General features: G+C 38.9%; 1 protein-coding gene across 3 annotated transcripts; it reads left to right on the top strand.

The window, feature by feature from the left end:
- The first annotated feature begins 6,356 nt into the window (after positions 1 to 6,356).
- On the top strand, positions 6,357 to 14,605 carry LOC149569473 (uncharacterized). Of its 3 annotated transcripts, none has more exons than XM_089822173.1 (7): positions 6,357 to 11,130; positions 11,325 to 11,976; positions 12,116 to 12,348; positions 12,464 to 12,616; positions 12,758 to 13,158; positions 13,296 to 13,701; positions 13,836 to 14,605. In XM_089822173.1, exons 2-7 carry the CDS (start codon positions 11,354 to 11,356, stop codon positions 14,132 to 14,134), a joined length of 2,115 nt encoding a protein of 704 aa, XP_089678299.1. In that variant the 5' UTR covers positions 6,357 to 11,130; positions 11,325 to 11,353; the 3' UTR covers positions 14,135 to 14,605. The 3 variants fall into 3 exon arrangements, with proteins under 3 accessions (XP_089678299.1, XP_089678298.1, XP_089678297.1); XM_089822172.1 differs by having other exon boundaries at positions 11,322 to 11,976; XM_089822171.1 differs by having other exon boundaries at positions 6,357 to 11,976.
- The last annotated feature ends 1,854 nt before the right edge of the window (positions 14,606 to 16,459 follow it).

The following is a 16,459-nucleotide window of genomic DNA, read 5'->3' as shown; positions in this document are numbered from 1 at the left end:
TTTTAGATGAGCCAAATTCTTAATTTTTTTTTTTAACAAAAGGTTAAAATTTTATCAAATTATAGAGCACTTCTTACTAAGCCGCTGCTTCTGTATCTTCGGTTGTTGGCAAGTTCAAGATCAAATCTAAATCTTGTCTGTTGCCAGTAGTCGTTGTGATTATCTGCTTTTAATTGTTTCATTTGCACAATTGTTTTACATGCGATTGAGATGTTGAAAGACTCCTTATATTTCAAGGAATATTACTATAGGGATCATAAAATGTCATATGATAACTTGTATAGTAGACACTGAAATCTTTTGAGAGTTGTTGCTCTGCGAGTTCAGTTTGAAGTTCTTAAAGTTGTTTCAATCAGTTTGGACTGAACTTATTTATCTCTTATTTCCACCCAACATACAAAATCAATCAAAAGCACTATTTGCGTACTCTGTCCCTTTATCTCTCCACAGCATCTTACAGTATTTTCAATTGTTTTTCTGCAAATGTTTTGAGCCTCTTGAAACCAATAAGCACCTCATATTTGTGAAAATAAAACTAATAATAATAAGTGCAACTATCTTTATAAATTTAAGAGATCAAGATATAATTTGCATCCTCAAAGAATGGCTGTAAACCTGTCAAAATAATTATGCACCAACTAGATGGGGTACTAATCTGTGAAACATACGAGAGTTACAATCCTACACTGCCCACCATAATAACCAAGAAATCTCACCCAAATACTTGCTGATGGAAGAGACATCTTGGTGTACTCCATTCTGCAGCCCTTCAGGTCCACAGAGTGGCTTGTGTCTTTAAGAGAAGCTTGCAGTCATGGCAGTCACAAGGGCAAGGTTAGTCTTACATGTTGATTGTTAGACCTTTGTTCTGATGCCATGGATGAGGATTCAATTCAAACATGAAGAAAAATGAAACACAGAAAAAGCTTTAAGTAGTAGTGCATTAGTAAAGGGACAGAAACAAAGAAATGCGTATAAAATCAATAAGCTTAATGTAATGACTCATAGCAAGTGATTATGCATTCATAAAAGGAAGGGAAACATTGAAATATGGATTAAAGTCAATAAGTTCCCATATAATCTAATAATAAAATAAATAATATTGATTTGAGAGTGGTGCAATGGCAAGTGCCGGCTGTTTGTACATAAGCTAGGGCCCGTGCCCAAGCTGTGTTTCTCTCTTCTTGCATGATGATCTGTGTTCATTTCTGAGCCTATTTTGACTGCGTCAGTGTCTGTTGGTTGATTTTTGCTGTTTGCTTGGGTGCATGGGTGGGGTGGGGGTTGCCAAGGTTGGCGGCAACCCACTTCTGCAATTTTGGGCATTGCTTATTTGATTTTTGAGTCAGTTCTGAGATGTTTTGGGGACCGATTTAGTGGTGGCGGAATTTTTCTCCTTCTTCACGCCCTCGTGTGATAGGGTTTGAGATCAAGGTTTATAGAGGAGAGTGGAGCTTCTCCAAGGCATTGGTACTTGGAAGCATGGGTTCAGCAGGGCCAACTTTATCTTTGCATGCAGATGCCATGGAGCATTTGAGTAAAATCTTGTCAGGTATTAGCTCTTCTTTGGAGATAGGGAGCCCAAAGATCAAGAAAGTAAATGGGTGTTTGCAGAGGAGTCAGGATCGACTTTTTCAGAGTTCTGGTTACTTAAATTAAAATGATCTTAGATAATGTTATTTACTTAAGCAATCATGCCTTCATTTGCAGGTTTATGGGACTTCGACTCTCTATGCCAGTTCTAGAGTCACAGGCATGATGAGTTTGAAATTTATGTTGGCTGCTAATAACTGTTTTATGGTGTTTTTATATGCATGGCGGATAGGAACAAGGCCTTTGAAGGAGGCTCTTATTGTTTTAATCAGGTTGGGCTCTTCATCAAACCATGGCATGCAGTGTAGTGCCTCTCCCATTTGACTTGTGTAAGTCGTCCTGATGGATGCACCCTTGCTGATCTTTTGTTGTGATGGATCATGATTTTGACCTTGAGTGGTCTACACCGTTGAGGTGTTTGGATTTATGTTTCTTTATCAGTTGCTTTGATTATGCTTTTCACTGATCTTTGAGATTATGATGTGATTTTTGGTTCACTGAGGTTTGTGCCAGTGGTTACCAGGATCGATGTGGTATCATGAGGTTGTTCCGTGATTACTCTGAGATGTGTGCAGAGATTGCACTGTGTACCATTACCATGCTACACTGGACTAGGTTACTGTAGTAGTGGTTAGTCATGTTTATGACTGTGTTCACTTATGTGTTTTAAGTGCCTTTTTAATGCAGAGTAACCAATCATTATTAAATGCTTAAGTAATTAGAATGGATTGTTCTTGTTGGATTATTTGGTTATGTGCTGCGAACATTTACCTTGTTATATTTCTGATTAGAGAGATAATTGTTACTCTTGTGATGTTTTACATTTGAGATGACCTGAGGGTCAAATGTTACTCTTTGATTCCAGTATCATAGATATTAGACTACTATGCTGTTTAGTTAATCATATTGCATGATGATGCCATTTTGAGATGACAGTGTGTTTTATGGTGATATGTGGTTATCTAGTTATCTGATATTTGGACATACCTCGGATTTCGCTATATGATGGATTTAATGCTATGGTTATTTACTTCATTCCTGCGTTGCTATGCTTTATGCGAACGTGAGTGATGTAAATAGATTATTTTAATATAATCAAATAAATGGTTAAATTAGGTGATTTAACGCATTATTGCTTCGGCTATATTATTATATGCAATTGCACTTGATCGTGTTGTTTAGTGTGCAGGATTATATCCCTGGTAGTGGCACTTGGAGTTAGTGATTCAGCCGTTCATATTTTGCCAACGTCGCCTTTGTATGGTCGACATATCCTTAATTAAATGTTTAAATTAAACCTTTCGGTGATTATTAAATCCGAACTCATTTGCATTATGTGATTAGACTAGTAAGTGTGTTTGTGCATTTAGAGTTTCGCTTTGTCGCGAAAGTTGTTTAGGAGATTTATGTGTTTTTGGGTTTTCGGGCTTTTTAATTGATTTATTTTAATTTATGGCAGCTTTGCCATAGATGAATTTATATTTATAGGAATAGCCTGTTTTCGTTTGGGTCGATTCGGGGTTTAACTAGATTGATTGGTTAAATGCCCTAATCGATTATTCACCCGAAAAGTGAATAAGTATCCAATGAGGAATTTAATTCCTCACTTCTCACTTTCAAATTGGAAAGTTGGAGAGTAAAACCCAAAATCCTCTTCATGAGGATTTACTGTTTTGTTCGTTGTGGGAGCTACGGGCGTGGGATCGTCGCGAGGTTGGGCTCGTTGGATCCAGCTCGGGGAAACCTTGGATTGCCGTGATTTTCAGCTACTTCTGCGGGATATTTATTTTATGGTTCAGATTCCCGTTTTGCCCTTTTGGCTGTGAGGTAGGGCTTTCCCGTTTTATTGTTTCTGCTCCGTTTCAGCTTCTGTTTTTGGTAGCCGTTTGTTTGGAGGCTGAGAACTAGTGTTCCCCTCCGTTTCTGTATGCTAGTTCTACCCGGTTGGGCGGGTATGAACATTTCTCTGTTTTTTGAGATGAGGGTTTGGGATTTTACGCCGTTATGCTGGCCGTTTTTGCATACGGTGTCCGATTTCATTTATTTTTGGATTTTTGGGGTTTTTGAACCCAAAGGCCAAATGGGTTTTAATTTTGTAGTTTTCCAAATTTTTGGGGTTTTTACCTCGTTTTGCGTGCCGCCCTGTTTTCTCGGGTTTTCTTGGCACAATGTGGGTCGTGGACTTTGATGATCCGTTTGGATATCAGTCAGACCACTTTTGTACCTTTTTGTTGCTTTGGGATGCGTGTTGCATCCGTACTCCCGACGTTGTGTTCGGTTGAGTGATTTTATACCTGTTATGGTTTCTTTTGGACTTTTGCTTTTGTCTCATGAGCACTAGGATTCGTGTAGAATCCATACTCTCGGATTGAGGCCGGTTGAGTAAGTTCATGATTGTTGGTCTTATTGCATCATTGGGATTCGTGTAGAATCCATACTCTCGAATTGAGGCCGGTTGAGTGATTTCATGGTGTATGATTTTATTGGCTTTGGGATTCGTGTAGAATCCATCCTTCCCGTGTTGCTTTCAATGGGGTGTTTTCTTTGCATTATGTTCTCATTCCTGTCCTTGTGTTATGATCTTCGTGATGGTGGTGTGTCACACATGAGTGCGTGCGCGTACATTTGTTGGGTGACTTGCGAGGCCCAATCTTCCGTGGATTTACCGGAAGTTATGATCATTGGGGTTGGGATGGGAGTATACATGCCCACGGGCACTTGTTGTAGGATGAGCATGGGTAGGGTAGGGTAGCATCTGGAGGGGGCTTCTATCTCGCAGCCCGACGATCATGGCGTCATTGGTTGGCAGAGGAAGCTTTAAATAAGTGATAACTAAATAAAATGTGTGATTGTTAATAAAACTTAAGATAAGTAAAATGTGTGAGCACCCGATTAAGTTCGAGGACACAATGTGTGAGCACCCATTTAAGTTTGAGGACACACGATCCGAGCTTGGGCTTTTTGATGCCAAGCGACTCTCCAGGATGTCAACACCTACATAGTAGCCTATTGAGTGTCTGACCAGGACCTTTACTCCTTGCATTGTTTTAGGTTCTTGGTTCAGCCATCATACTGTCTGGCGTGAGTGTTAGCCTTGGATGTTGTGCTTTATGTGTGTTTGTGGTTGGATCATTATCTCCATCAGCACGACGGGTGTGGACCTACGGGTGCCACGTGGTTGGGAGGCGTAGCTACCTTCACCACTGCTAGGGATCGGTGTACAGAGACGATCTTTGTCCTAGTGCGACCGCTGTTGGATGTTTTCACTTGGTACTTCGGGTTCTGGAGTATGCTTTCTTGTGATTTATGCTTTCATTGGGATGCTTGTATATCATGTTTAGATGATGTTATTTTATTTGGCGCATTCCCTTATTATGATGTTTAGCATATGATTAGATGATGTGATTTGCTTTAGTAGTATATATGTTGCTTACTGCTGTTTAGCATGTGATAGGTGATGTTATCTACTGTAGGATTATCTTATGCGTTATCACTAGCATGTTAGATTTTCTTATGCTGTTATTATTGCATGTTTTTAGTAGTGACATCCCTATTACGACAGTACCGACGATTTGGTTGGTGGCTTGGGATGTTATGTGCGGGGGATGGCTAGGACCCACGATGGTCTTATGATGCTATTAACGGTTGGGAGGAACCGCGCATTTATTTGGTTGTTTAGTTCTGAAATGTATTTTGTTCATTGCAATGTTTATTTCAGTATGTGCTTTGCTTTTATGTTTTAGATGGTTAGATGTTTCTCTTTCCTTGTTGTTCTTGCACTCGAGTGTTCATTCCTCGAGCCTTGGTGGATCCGGTACTCCCTGGTGTGGAGGTTCTTTGCTCTATTTTGGTCCTTTTTGCTTCTGGGGGTGTTTTCGTGTTTCTATGGGCGACATTTGTTCAGCATTGTGCGACACTGATAAAGTATCGCACGCCCATAGAAAGAATGTCGTACGATACTGTAAAGTATCACACGCATTACTGGAGAAGTGTCGTACGACACTGGAAGAGTGTCGCACGGTGTTATGAGAAATGTCGTGCGATACTTTTCCAGTATCGCACGCCTTCTTGAGAAGTGTCGCACGGTTTTTGTGCAAAACCTGCGCGTGCCATCAGCGGGCACTTTTCTTCGTGATCCGAACTTTTTGAGAGTTGATCTGGATACCCTTTTGGCCGTTCTTCGAGCCTATGTTGTTGCATTTTGAATTCAGGAGGTTTCTTTGAAATTCAGCTTTGGGTTTCTGTTGTTGTCCTTCGGGGTTTAAAATATATCGTTTAAGTATAAGTTGACGTATATGCGACAAATCGTTTGAGATAGGTTTCAGACTTCTCAGAGATAAGTTATGGATTCTAGGAAATTTCAGGGCTTCAGAAATCCAGACTTAGCCAATTTTCAGGGCTTCAGGATTTCAGGCTTAGCCAAATTTCGGGATTCTGCATTTTACCCCAGCTTGGTGTTTTGTTGATGAGTGGTTGTTTCTTGTGCTCTCATCATGTGCGTTGTCTTTGTTGGCTTTGTTTGTGTGTGTTAGTTTGGTAGTGGCGTTCGGAGATTCGTTGGTTGCCGGGATTGTGTTGAAGTCTTCCGTTGCGATCCTTGTGATCCCTGTATGATGTTGTCTTGTGCATTCATACTTGTAAAAAAAAATATCTTGGCTTGATTTGAATCCTTGTTTCCAAGGATCTCCGGGCGAGGCATTACATGCAGGGTTCAATTTTGCTGAGGAGCTTCCCTCGAAAGTTCTTGTACAGGTTCATCTTCCTACAAGCTAAGAGGGTAATTTCTTATGCTCTCATCTATGTTGAGATTGATTTAAATAATCATTTACTAAATTATGTTGAGATTTGTCTTGGATCCTCTTCCCAAGTTCCATTTAGTTGTCATATTATTCATGAATATGACCATTTGCAAATGAAATGTTCCTTGGTTTAATCTGGTGATGGCTACAGTTAGTGCTCCTTGAAGCTCTATCCCTAAGAATGATAAGAGGAAGGCTCCTTTGGTTGAAGGGAATACAGATAAAGAAGGCTTGGTTTATATCAGGCCTTAGATTAAGGGGTGAGTGAAGAAATGAACATTGAAGGATATGCAATATGATGAGAACTTTAATTGGTTTGAGCCTTTGGAAGATTTGGTTCAAGAAGAGGGAATTCTAGTTGAGATGTTCTTTGATGCTAAACCTTTGGGTATGGTCTTGTTTGAGGATGGCAAAAATATTAATTATAACTTGGTTTTGGTTGACTCATAGGATGGGTAGCTGGATACAAACTCACCTTCTCAGAATCTTGATGTTCCTATTCTAGGTGAGTCTTCAAAGAGGTAGAATGTTGGTAATATATAGGTCCAGGCTTGTCTCCCATGAAAGAGAGTTTGGATATGAGTAAAAGTAGGGGGCCCTCTTAGGCCTTGGGTTTGCATCAAAAACCCATCAAGAAGGGTTTGTTGGAGGAAACCTAAAAAAAAGTCAAAAGTCAACCTAGGTGAAAGTTAATTGTTGAAACTCTAGACTATTGACTTTTATTTCTCCCACACATAATTGATTATCATATCATGGAATGTGAGGGGTATGAATAGCATCCCTAGATAGTAGGTTAATCTTGAGTTAATTGACTCTCATTCTCCAGATTTAGTTTTTATTTAGGAAACTAAGTTGTCAGTGGAGGGTTTTCTCAACAAAGCTCCTAGAGTCTGGTCTCATGGTATGTGCTAGTGTATCATTGCTCAAGGCAATTCACGGGGTATTGCATGTTGTTGGAACCCAAAGAAGATTATTCCTTTGATCACTTCTAGTTTGGATTCTGGGGAAAAGTTGTCTCTTCTCTAATGTCTATGCCCCTACTAATCTCTTGGGTAAGGCACAATTTGGAGTTATATTAGATATGTGTGCTCCTTGTGGCCTCTTCTTCCATCGATTGTGGTTGGTGACTTTAATGCAATTTCTAGCTTGGAGGAGAAAAGAGGAGAAGTAACCCGTTTGGACTTGTCTTCTTGCGTCCTCCAAGATAATATTGCCTTCTTGAACTTAATTGATGTGAATGAAAATAATGGTATCTTCACTTGGAACAACAAGAGGAGTTGAGAGGAGGTTATTTCAGAGAGATAGATTTCTTATCTCATGCTATTGTTTGGGGAATAGGCAGACTACCAATTATGAGATCTTGGATTGGATGAACTCTCATCACTAGCCAATTAAACTCTTAGCAGGTTCCTTCAATGTCTCAAAAGCCTTCTTTCAAATTTCAGCTTATGGTGTTGCAAGATCTCTCTCTCTCTCTCTCTCTCTCTCTCACTCACTTGGTGGTAGATTGATTGGTGGCAAGAAGGGAAGCCTACTCATGATAGGGCTATGTATTCCTTTGTTAAAAGAATGCAGTATGTGAATTACAAGCTCAAAAGGTGGAATAAACAATGATTTGGAAATCTTCATTACAACAAAATAGTAGCACAATCTTTGTTGGATACTATTACTTGGTTGATCCGAGACAAGGAATGACCTTGGATTTGAACAAAGAGGAATCTATAGTTGTTAAGGAGTTGGACGATTGGGAGTTACAAGATGAGATTTTTTGGAAACAAATATCTTGCATTGATTGCCTTCAGGAGGATGATATGTTTAGTGCCTATTTCCACAATTTTGTCAAGGCTAGAAGGAATGCTAATCTTATTTCCTCTTTGATGTTTTTGGATGGTGAGATTTTTAGGAGGCTTCTCAGTATTTTTTTCCTTTGTTCACTGAAGATGCTCCCTCAGTGAGAGAGGAAGAAAAATTCATTTGGGATTGGATTCCCTCATTGGTTTTTGATGAGATTAATGAAGCTCTCATTCAACCCATTTTGATGTGGGAATTAGAGGAAGTAGTGTTTCACATGTAAAACCCCAAGCTCTTTTAGTTTTCCTATAGATTTTTATTTAGAATTTTGGGAGGTAATCAAATTGCCTTTCGAGAGATGTTTTAGGAAGTTCAAAGAAATAAGCAAATGTTGAAAGCCTTAAATTTCATCTTTTTGGCACTTATCTCTAAGAAATAAGATGTAAAGAGTTTGGACCAGTTTAGGCCTATTGCATTGTGTAATGTGGCATAAAAATTATCAATAAACTAATTGTTGAAAGACTCAAGGGGTGCCTTAAGACTTTTTTTGGAGGAATAGGGAGATTTTTTTGAAGGTATGTAGGTTCTTCATGAATTTGTGATTGGCATAGAGTCTATCCATTTAATGTCTAAATCAAAGGAGAAGGCAATTTTTATAAAACTATATATGGCCAAAACTTATGACAGGGTCAACTGGGCTTTTCTACAAAAGGTTGTTGCTTTTGTTTTTGGAGGTAAGTGGGTTGATTGGGTCTTGACTTGTGTTACTCTAGCTTCCTTTATTGTTCTCATCCATGAGAGTTATTTAGTGCTTCTTGGGGCATTCGGCAAGGGGATCCTCTTTCTCCTATCTATTTATTGTCATGGTTTCTTGAGATTATGCGTGTTGCACACATTGCATAATATTATTATATTGTATTATTTTATTTTATAATGTAATGTTGTACCTAGGAGCACCTAGATGGATGTGCAACATGGAGAGATTCCCATGGGATATCTTTGATGTGTTGTAGTGTAACATTGTGATAATATTTGATGTAATTATTTAATATTGGGGAAAAAAATTAAATGTCCAATATTAATGTGGGGTCAATGGGTTAGGTAGCACATGGTTTATGTAATACCACTTGGTGGTTTTGTGGGAGTTGCTACTATATCAGCAGCCACAAAGGTAGTTGTAGAGATAAGATAGAAAGACAAAAGGCAAAAAGGAAAGTCGAGAAAGACAAGGCTTGACAGGTTAGCCAAGGGAACATTTGTGAAGGTTAGAAGCATGGCATGGGATGTGTGGATTCATGCTTGTTCACATGGATTGCTTGGTTGTGGCTATGGTTTTGAAGGCTTCCATGGTTGTATTTCAATGGTGTTTTTGCCGAATAATATATGGTGATGGATGCTTTTGGAGGCTGAGTTTTTTTTTCAACGAGGGTTTCCTAGGGTATATCATGTGTCACATTTTTGTGCGTATGTTGTCTATTCTCTTGTATGTGGATTCCAATTGCATATTTGTTTAAGATCTATTATGGGTAACGTGGAAACAATAACATTATTGTTGCAAGTTTCCTTACATGTTTGAAAAGCAGGGCAGATTTATTAAGTCTTGTATAAGGCAAGGTTTGATTCAAGGGTGGAACTGAAATAATGAAAGATTCCCAATTCTGATGATCGTAGAAATTACAGTTTGTTTCAAAATCTGAATCTATGACTAGCGTTTGTTACCATTGAATGATCTTAGCTTACTTCTGATTTCTTTTTTCTTTTCCTTGTGTTTTCAGTCTTTTGGGGTTTTTCGGAAATAAAATAATTGCATAACAAATAGGAAATAGCACTTAAGAAGTGTAAAATATGCTGCAAATTTTATCATTACTGAATTCTGAAATAGTACATACCCGAACCAACCAGCAACCTGATATATTAACTTCAAAGAGATCATTGCCAATATACAATACTGTCTTAAATAGGGATCAACACCAGCTATAGGGAGATGCTTTGAGAATGATTCAACACTAAGAAATTGCTGCAATGAACTGTCCAATGCCAAAGGGAAGCTATGGTGGCTAGTGATGAAGAAAAGACCTTCTCCAGCCCCCACGTGAGCTGCTGCAATGAAAAGCCTATTGCCAAAAGTAGGCCGCCCAACTGCAAGTGCCCTATTCCACTTAAATGATAATGCCAAGATAAATCGACCACCTCCTTTGTCAATTTGAATGCAATGAAATACAATTCCAATCACCAAGACCTGCTAAGGTTTGCATCCCAACAGTCTAGACTTGAGGGTTTTGTCCCAAGCCACAAAATTGCCCTTCCGGAGCAATTTCACAATTTATAAGTTTCAATATGCCAAAAGATAATGAACAATTAGGTCTACATCTCCTTTTAACTCCTCTCAAGTGCAAATTGAACCCTAAATGAGAATTACATTTTGCACTTTATAATAAAATAACATTTTCCCAAATAAAGGCATCTAGGCTATAGGAAAAACCATAGTTCCAAAAATCGCCATGAAATTGCCGAAATCGCCGAAATCGTGATAAGATTCATGGCTCCCGATTTTTTTGGAATCGGAAATCGTTGGTGGCGATTTTTTCTTGTGAATCGCCTGAATCGCCAAAATCGGCGATTCATGGCAAAAATCGCCATCGTGAATCTCCAGAAATCGGCCGCGGCAGCAAGGATAGAAAGTTCAATTTTTAAAAAAAAACACATGTTTTATTTGCTTTCTAAGTTGACTTTCCTCTTTGTTATAACCCTAAAGAGCCTTCTATTTGCTTAGTATGAGTAGAAGAGAGGAAGAGTGAGAGAGAAGAAGAGAAAAGAGAATCCATAGGTTTCCAATCGGCAAGAAGGAAGAGCACCAAAGAGATCAGAAGTCCATTTGGGGAGGCCATAAATTGCATTGGGAGCATTAAGGAGTCAATATCAACACTCCTCAACTCATTTGCAAGAGGTAAGTGTTGGTTTTTTTTTTGCATGTTAGCGTAGTATGCATTTTTTGTTAAATTTTTTTAGTGTTCATTTGCAAATCTTGAATGCTTTTTATTTTTAGTTTTACTAAATTGCAAACTAGGGTTTGTTGTTTTGTAGTTTTTGTTTATTAGTTGCAAACTTTGATTTTTTACATGAATTTTTTTATTGCAGCAGCCCTTTGCTTTCATTTTCCAATTTCCACAATGGGTAAAAAAGATGAATGCTGGAAATATAATGAAGAGTTTCCTGGGAGAACCAAATATCAAACAAAATGTATATTTTGCAAAGAAGAAATAAATTCGGGAGGTATCTATAGATTGAAATACCACATTGCTGGCATACCTGGCCATGATGTCACAGTTTGCACTCAACAAACCGCTGAGGCAAAATGCTCTTGTTTAGTGGCATTAGAAAAAATTGAACAAGACAAGTTGACTAAGAAAATGCAACTTGAAGGGTTAAGAGGTATTGGCTCCCGTGCTCCCACATCCGCAACCGCATCTACATCTGCAAGTGCATCTGCATCAGCTTCCGCATCCGTAGGTTGTGTTGGAGAGGGTTCTTTTAGGCCTCCTTTTCATCCTAGTGCTAGTGCTCATGTGAGTGTTAGTGGTAGTCGGTCTCATACTGAGACAGAGTCCAACACCAACCTATTGCGGCCTAGAGTGCGGAAAAGCAGAATGGATAGTTACTTTGTGCCCCGCACTACTCCTGGCTCCCAACCCACGCTTGAGGGCATGGGTTTGAACAAGGAGATTCATGATGCTGCCAGAAAAGAGATTTGCAAATTCTGGTACTTTTGCAACATTCCATTTATTGCAGCCAGGTAATTGATTCTTTTTTCTTTGTTATCTTCAAAGTTAAAGTTAAAAGTAAAAGTAAAACTTTAATTATATCTACTTGTTTTATGATTTTAGTTTTTGACATCTAAATTTCTAATCAATATCATTATCTATTTGTGATAGGACTCCTTATTGGCAGAACATGATAGATGCAGTTACCATTTGTGGTCCGGGGTTTAAAGCCCCAACTGAGGCTGAGTTGAGTGGATACCTCCTGGAGGAAATGGTTGAGGATATGAGGCATGAGCTTGAGGACAACCGAAAGGAGTGGATCGAAAAGGGTTGCACCATCATGACTGATGGTTGGCCAGATAGGAGGGGAAGAACACTCCTCAATTTTCTTGTATCTTGTGGAGGTGATTGATCATTCTACTTTCCTACATACATAATTTTGAATCGTGATTGACTATTTCAAATTTTGATTTGTTGATTGCTAATAGTAATTATAATTCGTTATTTTGTTACTTGTAGGATATACCATGTTCTTCAAATCCATTGATGCTTCTGCTCATGTAAAAAACGCCACATACTTATGTGAGGTTATTGAGGAAGTTATAACAGAGGTGGGGGAACAACATGTGGTGCAAGTGGTGACGGATAATTCAGCAAGTTATGTTGCTGCAGGTAAACTTTTAACTTTTTAAGTTTTGAAAATAAATTTATTTGAATTTTGAACTTTTTCTAATTCTAACTTAGAATTTCTAAGTTTCCTAAGTTCTAACATGTTTGAAATTTGAATTTCTAATTAACTTAAAATTGTTGTAGGCAAACTTTTGATGGAGAGGCACCCCACCATATTTTGGTCCCCTTGTGCAACACACTGCCTTGACCTCATGTTGGAGGAAATTGGCAAACTTGAGTGGGTCAAGTCATGTGTGGAAAGGGCAAAAAACATATGTAAGTTTATTTATAATCATTCATTTGTCCTTAGCACAATGAGGAAGTACACAGGAGACAAAGAGTTAGCTTGTCCAGGGATCATGAGGTTTGCCTCGAATTTCATCACCTTGCAGTCCTTGTTGACATCAAGGGATGATTTGAGGAGCATGTTTGTTGGGCGGGAGTGGATTTCATCTTCCTATGCTACGACCACTGCAGGGATAGATGTGGTGGATTGCATATTTGATGATGATGGTTTTTGGAAACCTGCTAGAGAAATACTTAAGGTAATTTTATTGCAATTTAACATTTAATATTTTACAGTTTACTATGCTAATTGTTTAATGATTTAGTTTTACCTTATATTATTGAATTATTCTATGTTTAAGTTTTGACTCAAATTTTTGTTTTACTTTATATGTAGGCCACTGAGCCTCTTGTATCTCTCCTACGAACTGCTGATGGGGAGAAGCCCTCTATGGGCTACATATATGAGGGCATGGATAGGGCCAAGGAGGCCATTAGAGCTCAGTATGCAGGAGTGCAGGAGAAGTATGCCCCTATTTGGGACATCATTGATAGGAGATGGCAGAATCAGCTCCACAGACCCATCCATGCAGCAGCTTACTTTTTGAATTCGGCATTTCGTTTCCGTCCTGACTTCAAGGCGGATGAGGAGGTTCTCACCGGATTATATACAGTGATCCAGAGGTTGAGTACTGATGAGGATAGTAGTGCTGCAATTATTGAGCTTGATAAGTTCAATAATAAAGAAGGGCCACTTTTCTCTAGCAGGGTAGCCATAGATGCTCGGGAAACAATACAGCCAGGTAAAAATTAAATAATATATTCAATGTTCATGAATCTAGATTCTAAACTTAAAGTTGATTATGTAATTTTAGAGTTAACTTGTAATTTGTAATTTGTAAATGAGACTAATTATTTTTATTTTCCCTTATTTCAGATAGATGGTGGCAAATGTTTGGGGCCACAACCCCAAAACTTCAAAAAATTGCCATTCGTATTCTGAGTCAGCCAAGCAGCGCTTCTGGATGTGAGCGCAGTTGGTCCATGTTCGAGCACATCCACTCGAAGAGGAGAAACAGGTTGACAGTGCAGAGGTTGAATGATCTTGTCTTTGTTCATTACAACCTCCGTCTTAGGATCAGACAGATTTTGGGCACTGACTCCTCTCCGATCATTCTGGAGGAGATTGATCCAGAATCAGTGGCTCATAGAGGTTGTAGATCCAGTCTTCACTGAGGAAGACCGTGCGTGGATTGACCAGGTGGATATAGAGGCTGAGGCAGCTAGAGCACGTTCTTCAGGCATTGGTAGATGCACACGTGCACGCATAGACACAGGCCCTAGCGACATTCGTGAGCCAATCTTATATGCGGGAGATATGGCTCGACAGTCCTCTAGGACCTACATTAGACGCCTTGCTACTAGGCAGACTGGATACTCAGAGGCTGAGGCTGAGGCTGTAGCCGAGCTTGAGGATGATGTTGAGGATGATGATGACTCTGAGCCTGAGGCTTGAGCTAGAGCCTTGTTTTTATATTTTGTTTATAGATATTGATACTGAATCATTGATAGACATATGTTTCAAAGTTTCAAACTTTCATGGATCTTCATCTTAGATTCTTACATAAATTTATGATTTGATGTCTTATGGATCATCTTACATACATTCTATGATTTAAATCATTATGATCATTTGATTTCTATTTACTTCAGCTAGCCTACAATTTACATTTTAGATAACATAGTTACGTATGTGATGGATTTTATGTTTCATGTTTATGTATGTTAAGTTTTAACTTCTATTTGATGATGTTATAGTGTGCTTAAGTTATATTCAATAAAGGGTGCATGAAATAAGTTTTAAATTGTTAAAATCTTTAAATTTAAAGGGTTTTTTCAAATTTGCCGATTCATCGCCGATTCATTGCCGATTCACGATTCGATTCGGCCTTGCCGATTTCGATTCACGTTTCTTTGGGAAAAACATTACTTTATTAAAATGTCATAACTCATAGTGCCAAAAAGTCTCTGGATAGTGAATAGTTTATAATAATTCAAGACCTTTCAAATGAGCTATAACACAAGGGCACATTTGATCAAATGAAGCCATATTCCCCTTATTACTTCGAAATGGCTATATAAATAGCCTTATTATAAATTATTTAAATGCTTAGGAAATATTTAAATATATTAAAATATTCCCCATTTTGCCTTTGAAAGCCCAAACCAACCAAATAAACGTGAAACTGACCATATCACTTGTCTGTGATTGATACCGGACGAGATGGGTCAACTGGCAGTCCCTTCCCTATAATCTAGGGATGCTCCTAGAAGCTAGGAAACACACCCTGTCATCTTGAAACTGAAACCATGGAATGGTCCTGTGGAACCTCCCATCTGGAAACTACCACATCCTCCTAAAATGTAGGGATACCCTCTAAAATCAAGGAACTGCACCCAACTGGCTCCCAACAACTTGTAAAGTCAAGCCCGGTCATTGAATATCTTGTATGAGTCTTTATCCACAATTGCTAGCCTACGAGACCCCCATTATAGGCTAACTAACATAACTCTGCTAGTCAGATTAAAGAGGGGACATGACAAATAATTCATTGCTTCCTTACTTGCATCTTTAGTTTGTAGATGATATCGCCTTGATGGGCATGGCTAGGATGAATGAAGCTGCCAATTTTCGGAAAGCCTCGAGTATTTACCTGGCTGCTTCAAGGGAAAAAAATGTCTTTTTCTTTAATATCAGTAGGCTTATTCAGAGAAGGATTGCTCAGATTTCAAAATGGATCTCCTCCATTTGTGTATCTTGGGATGACCATTGCTATTGGTGCACAAAGAAGAGAGTACTGGTAAGGGACCTTAGATAATTATCGCAAGGAAGCTAGCTACTGGACTTGTAGATGGCTTTCTTCTGCAGGGAGAATGACCCTTCTAAAATCTGCAGTTGAGGCTTTACCTTTTTATAGATGCTTTGTTTAAGTTGCTCCTGGTAGCTTTGTTAAGGAGTTTGACATATTGTCTTGCCAATTTTTACGGTCGGATAGGTTTCTCTCCTTTAAGTGGAGCTTAGTTAAGTGGGATTTAGTGTGCAACTGCAGACAAAAGGACGGGGTTTAGGCCTCTGGTCAGCTAGTACAATTGGGTAGGTGTTAGCTGCAAAGCTGTATTGACGGTGGTTTACTTGTCAGGATCAGGACTGGGCTAGGACTCTTACTCATAAGTATATTGGTGGGGTAGCAGCCAGCCTATTTGAATGTTCCTAGGTATGACCTGATTGAAAAGGGTTCTATGACTTGCAATACTCTTAAGTGAGGAGCAAATCTTATCAAGGAAGGTCTGTTTTTGATTTGTGATGAGGGCTTTGAAGCTCTTTTCTGGTTGGATTCATGGAATGGCCATTCCCTTATTGTGCAGGAGTTTCCTCATCTTGGGTCGCTTTGCAATATTTCTCTGAAGCTGGATGGAAACAAGTTGAAGGTTACAAGACTGTTAAGATTATGGGGTAGTTACAGGTGGCTTGCTATAAGGATCCTCCGGAGTGGCTAACTG

The sequence above is a fragment of the Cupressus sempervirens genome, chromosome 3, assembly GCF_028749045.1.
Source record: "Cupressus sempervirens isolate cs-2001-9-10 chromosome 3, ASM2874904v1, whole genome shotgun sequence".
Lineage (NCBI taxonomy): Eukaryota > Viridiplantae > Streptophyta > Pinopsida > Cupressales > Cupressaceae > Cupressus > Cupressus sempervirens.
Note: the sequence above shows the minus strand (reverse complement) of the source record. Positions and strands in the feature narration are given on the sequence as shown.

Coding starts and splice junctions, on each gene's coding strand:
- LOC149569473 (XM_089822171.1), top strand. CDS start 11,303: ATGAATTTTTTTATTGCAGCAGCCCTTTGCTTTCATTTTCCAATTTCC. Junction 12,617..12,757: donor AGCAAGTTATGTTGCTGCAG/GTAAACTTTTAA, acceptor AAATTGTTGTAG/GCAAACTTTTGATGGAGAGG. Junction 13,159..13,295: donor CTGCTAGAGAAATACTTAAG/GTAATTTTATTG, acceptor CTTTATATGTAG/GCCACTGAGCCTCTTGTATC.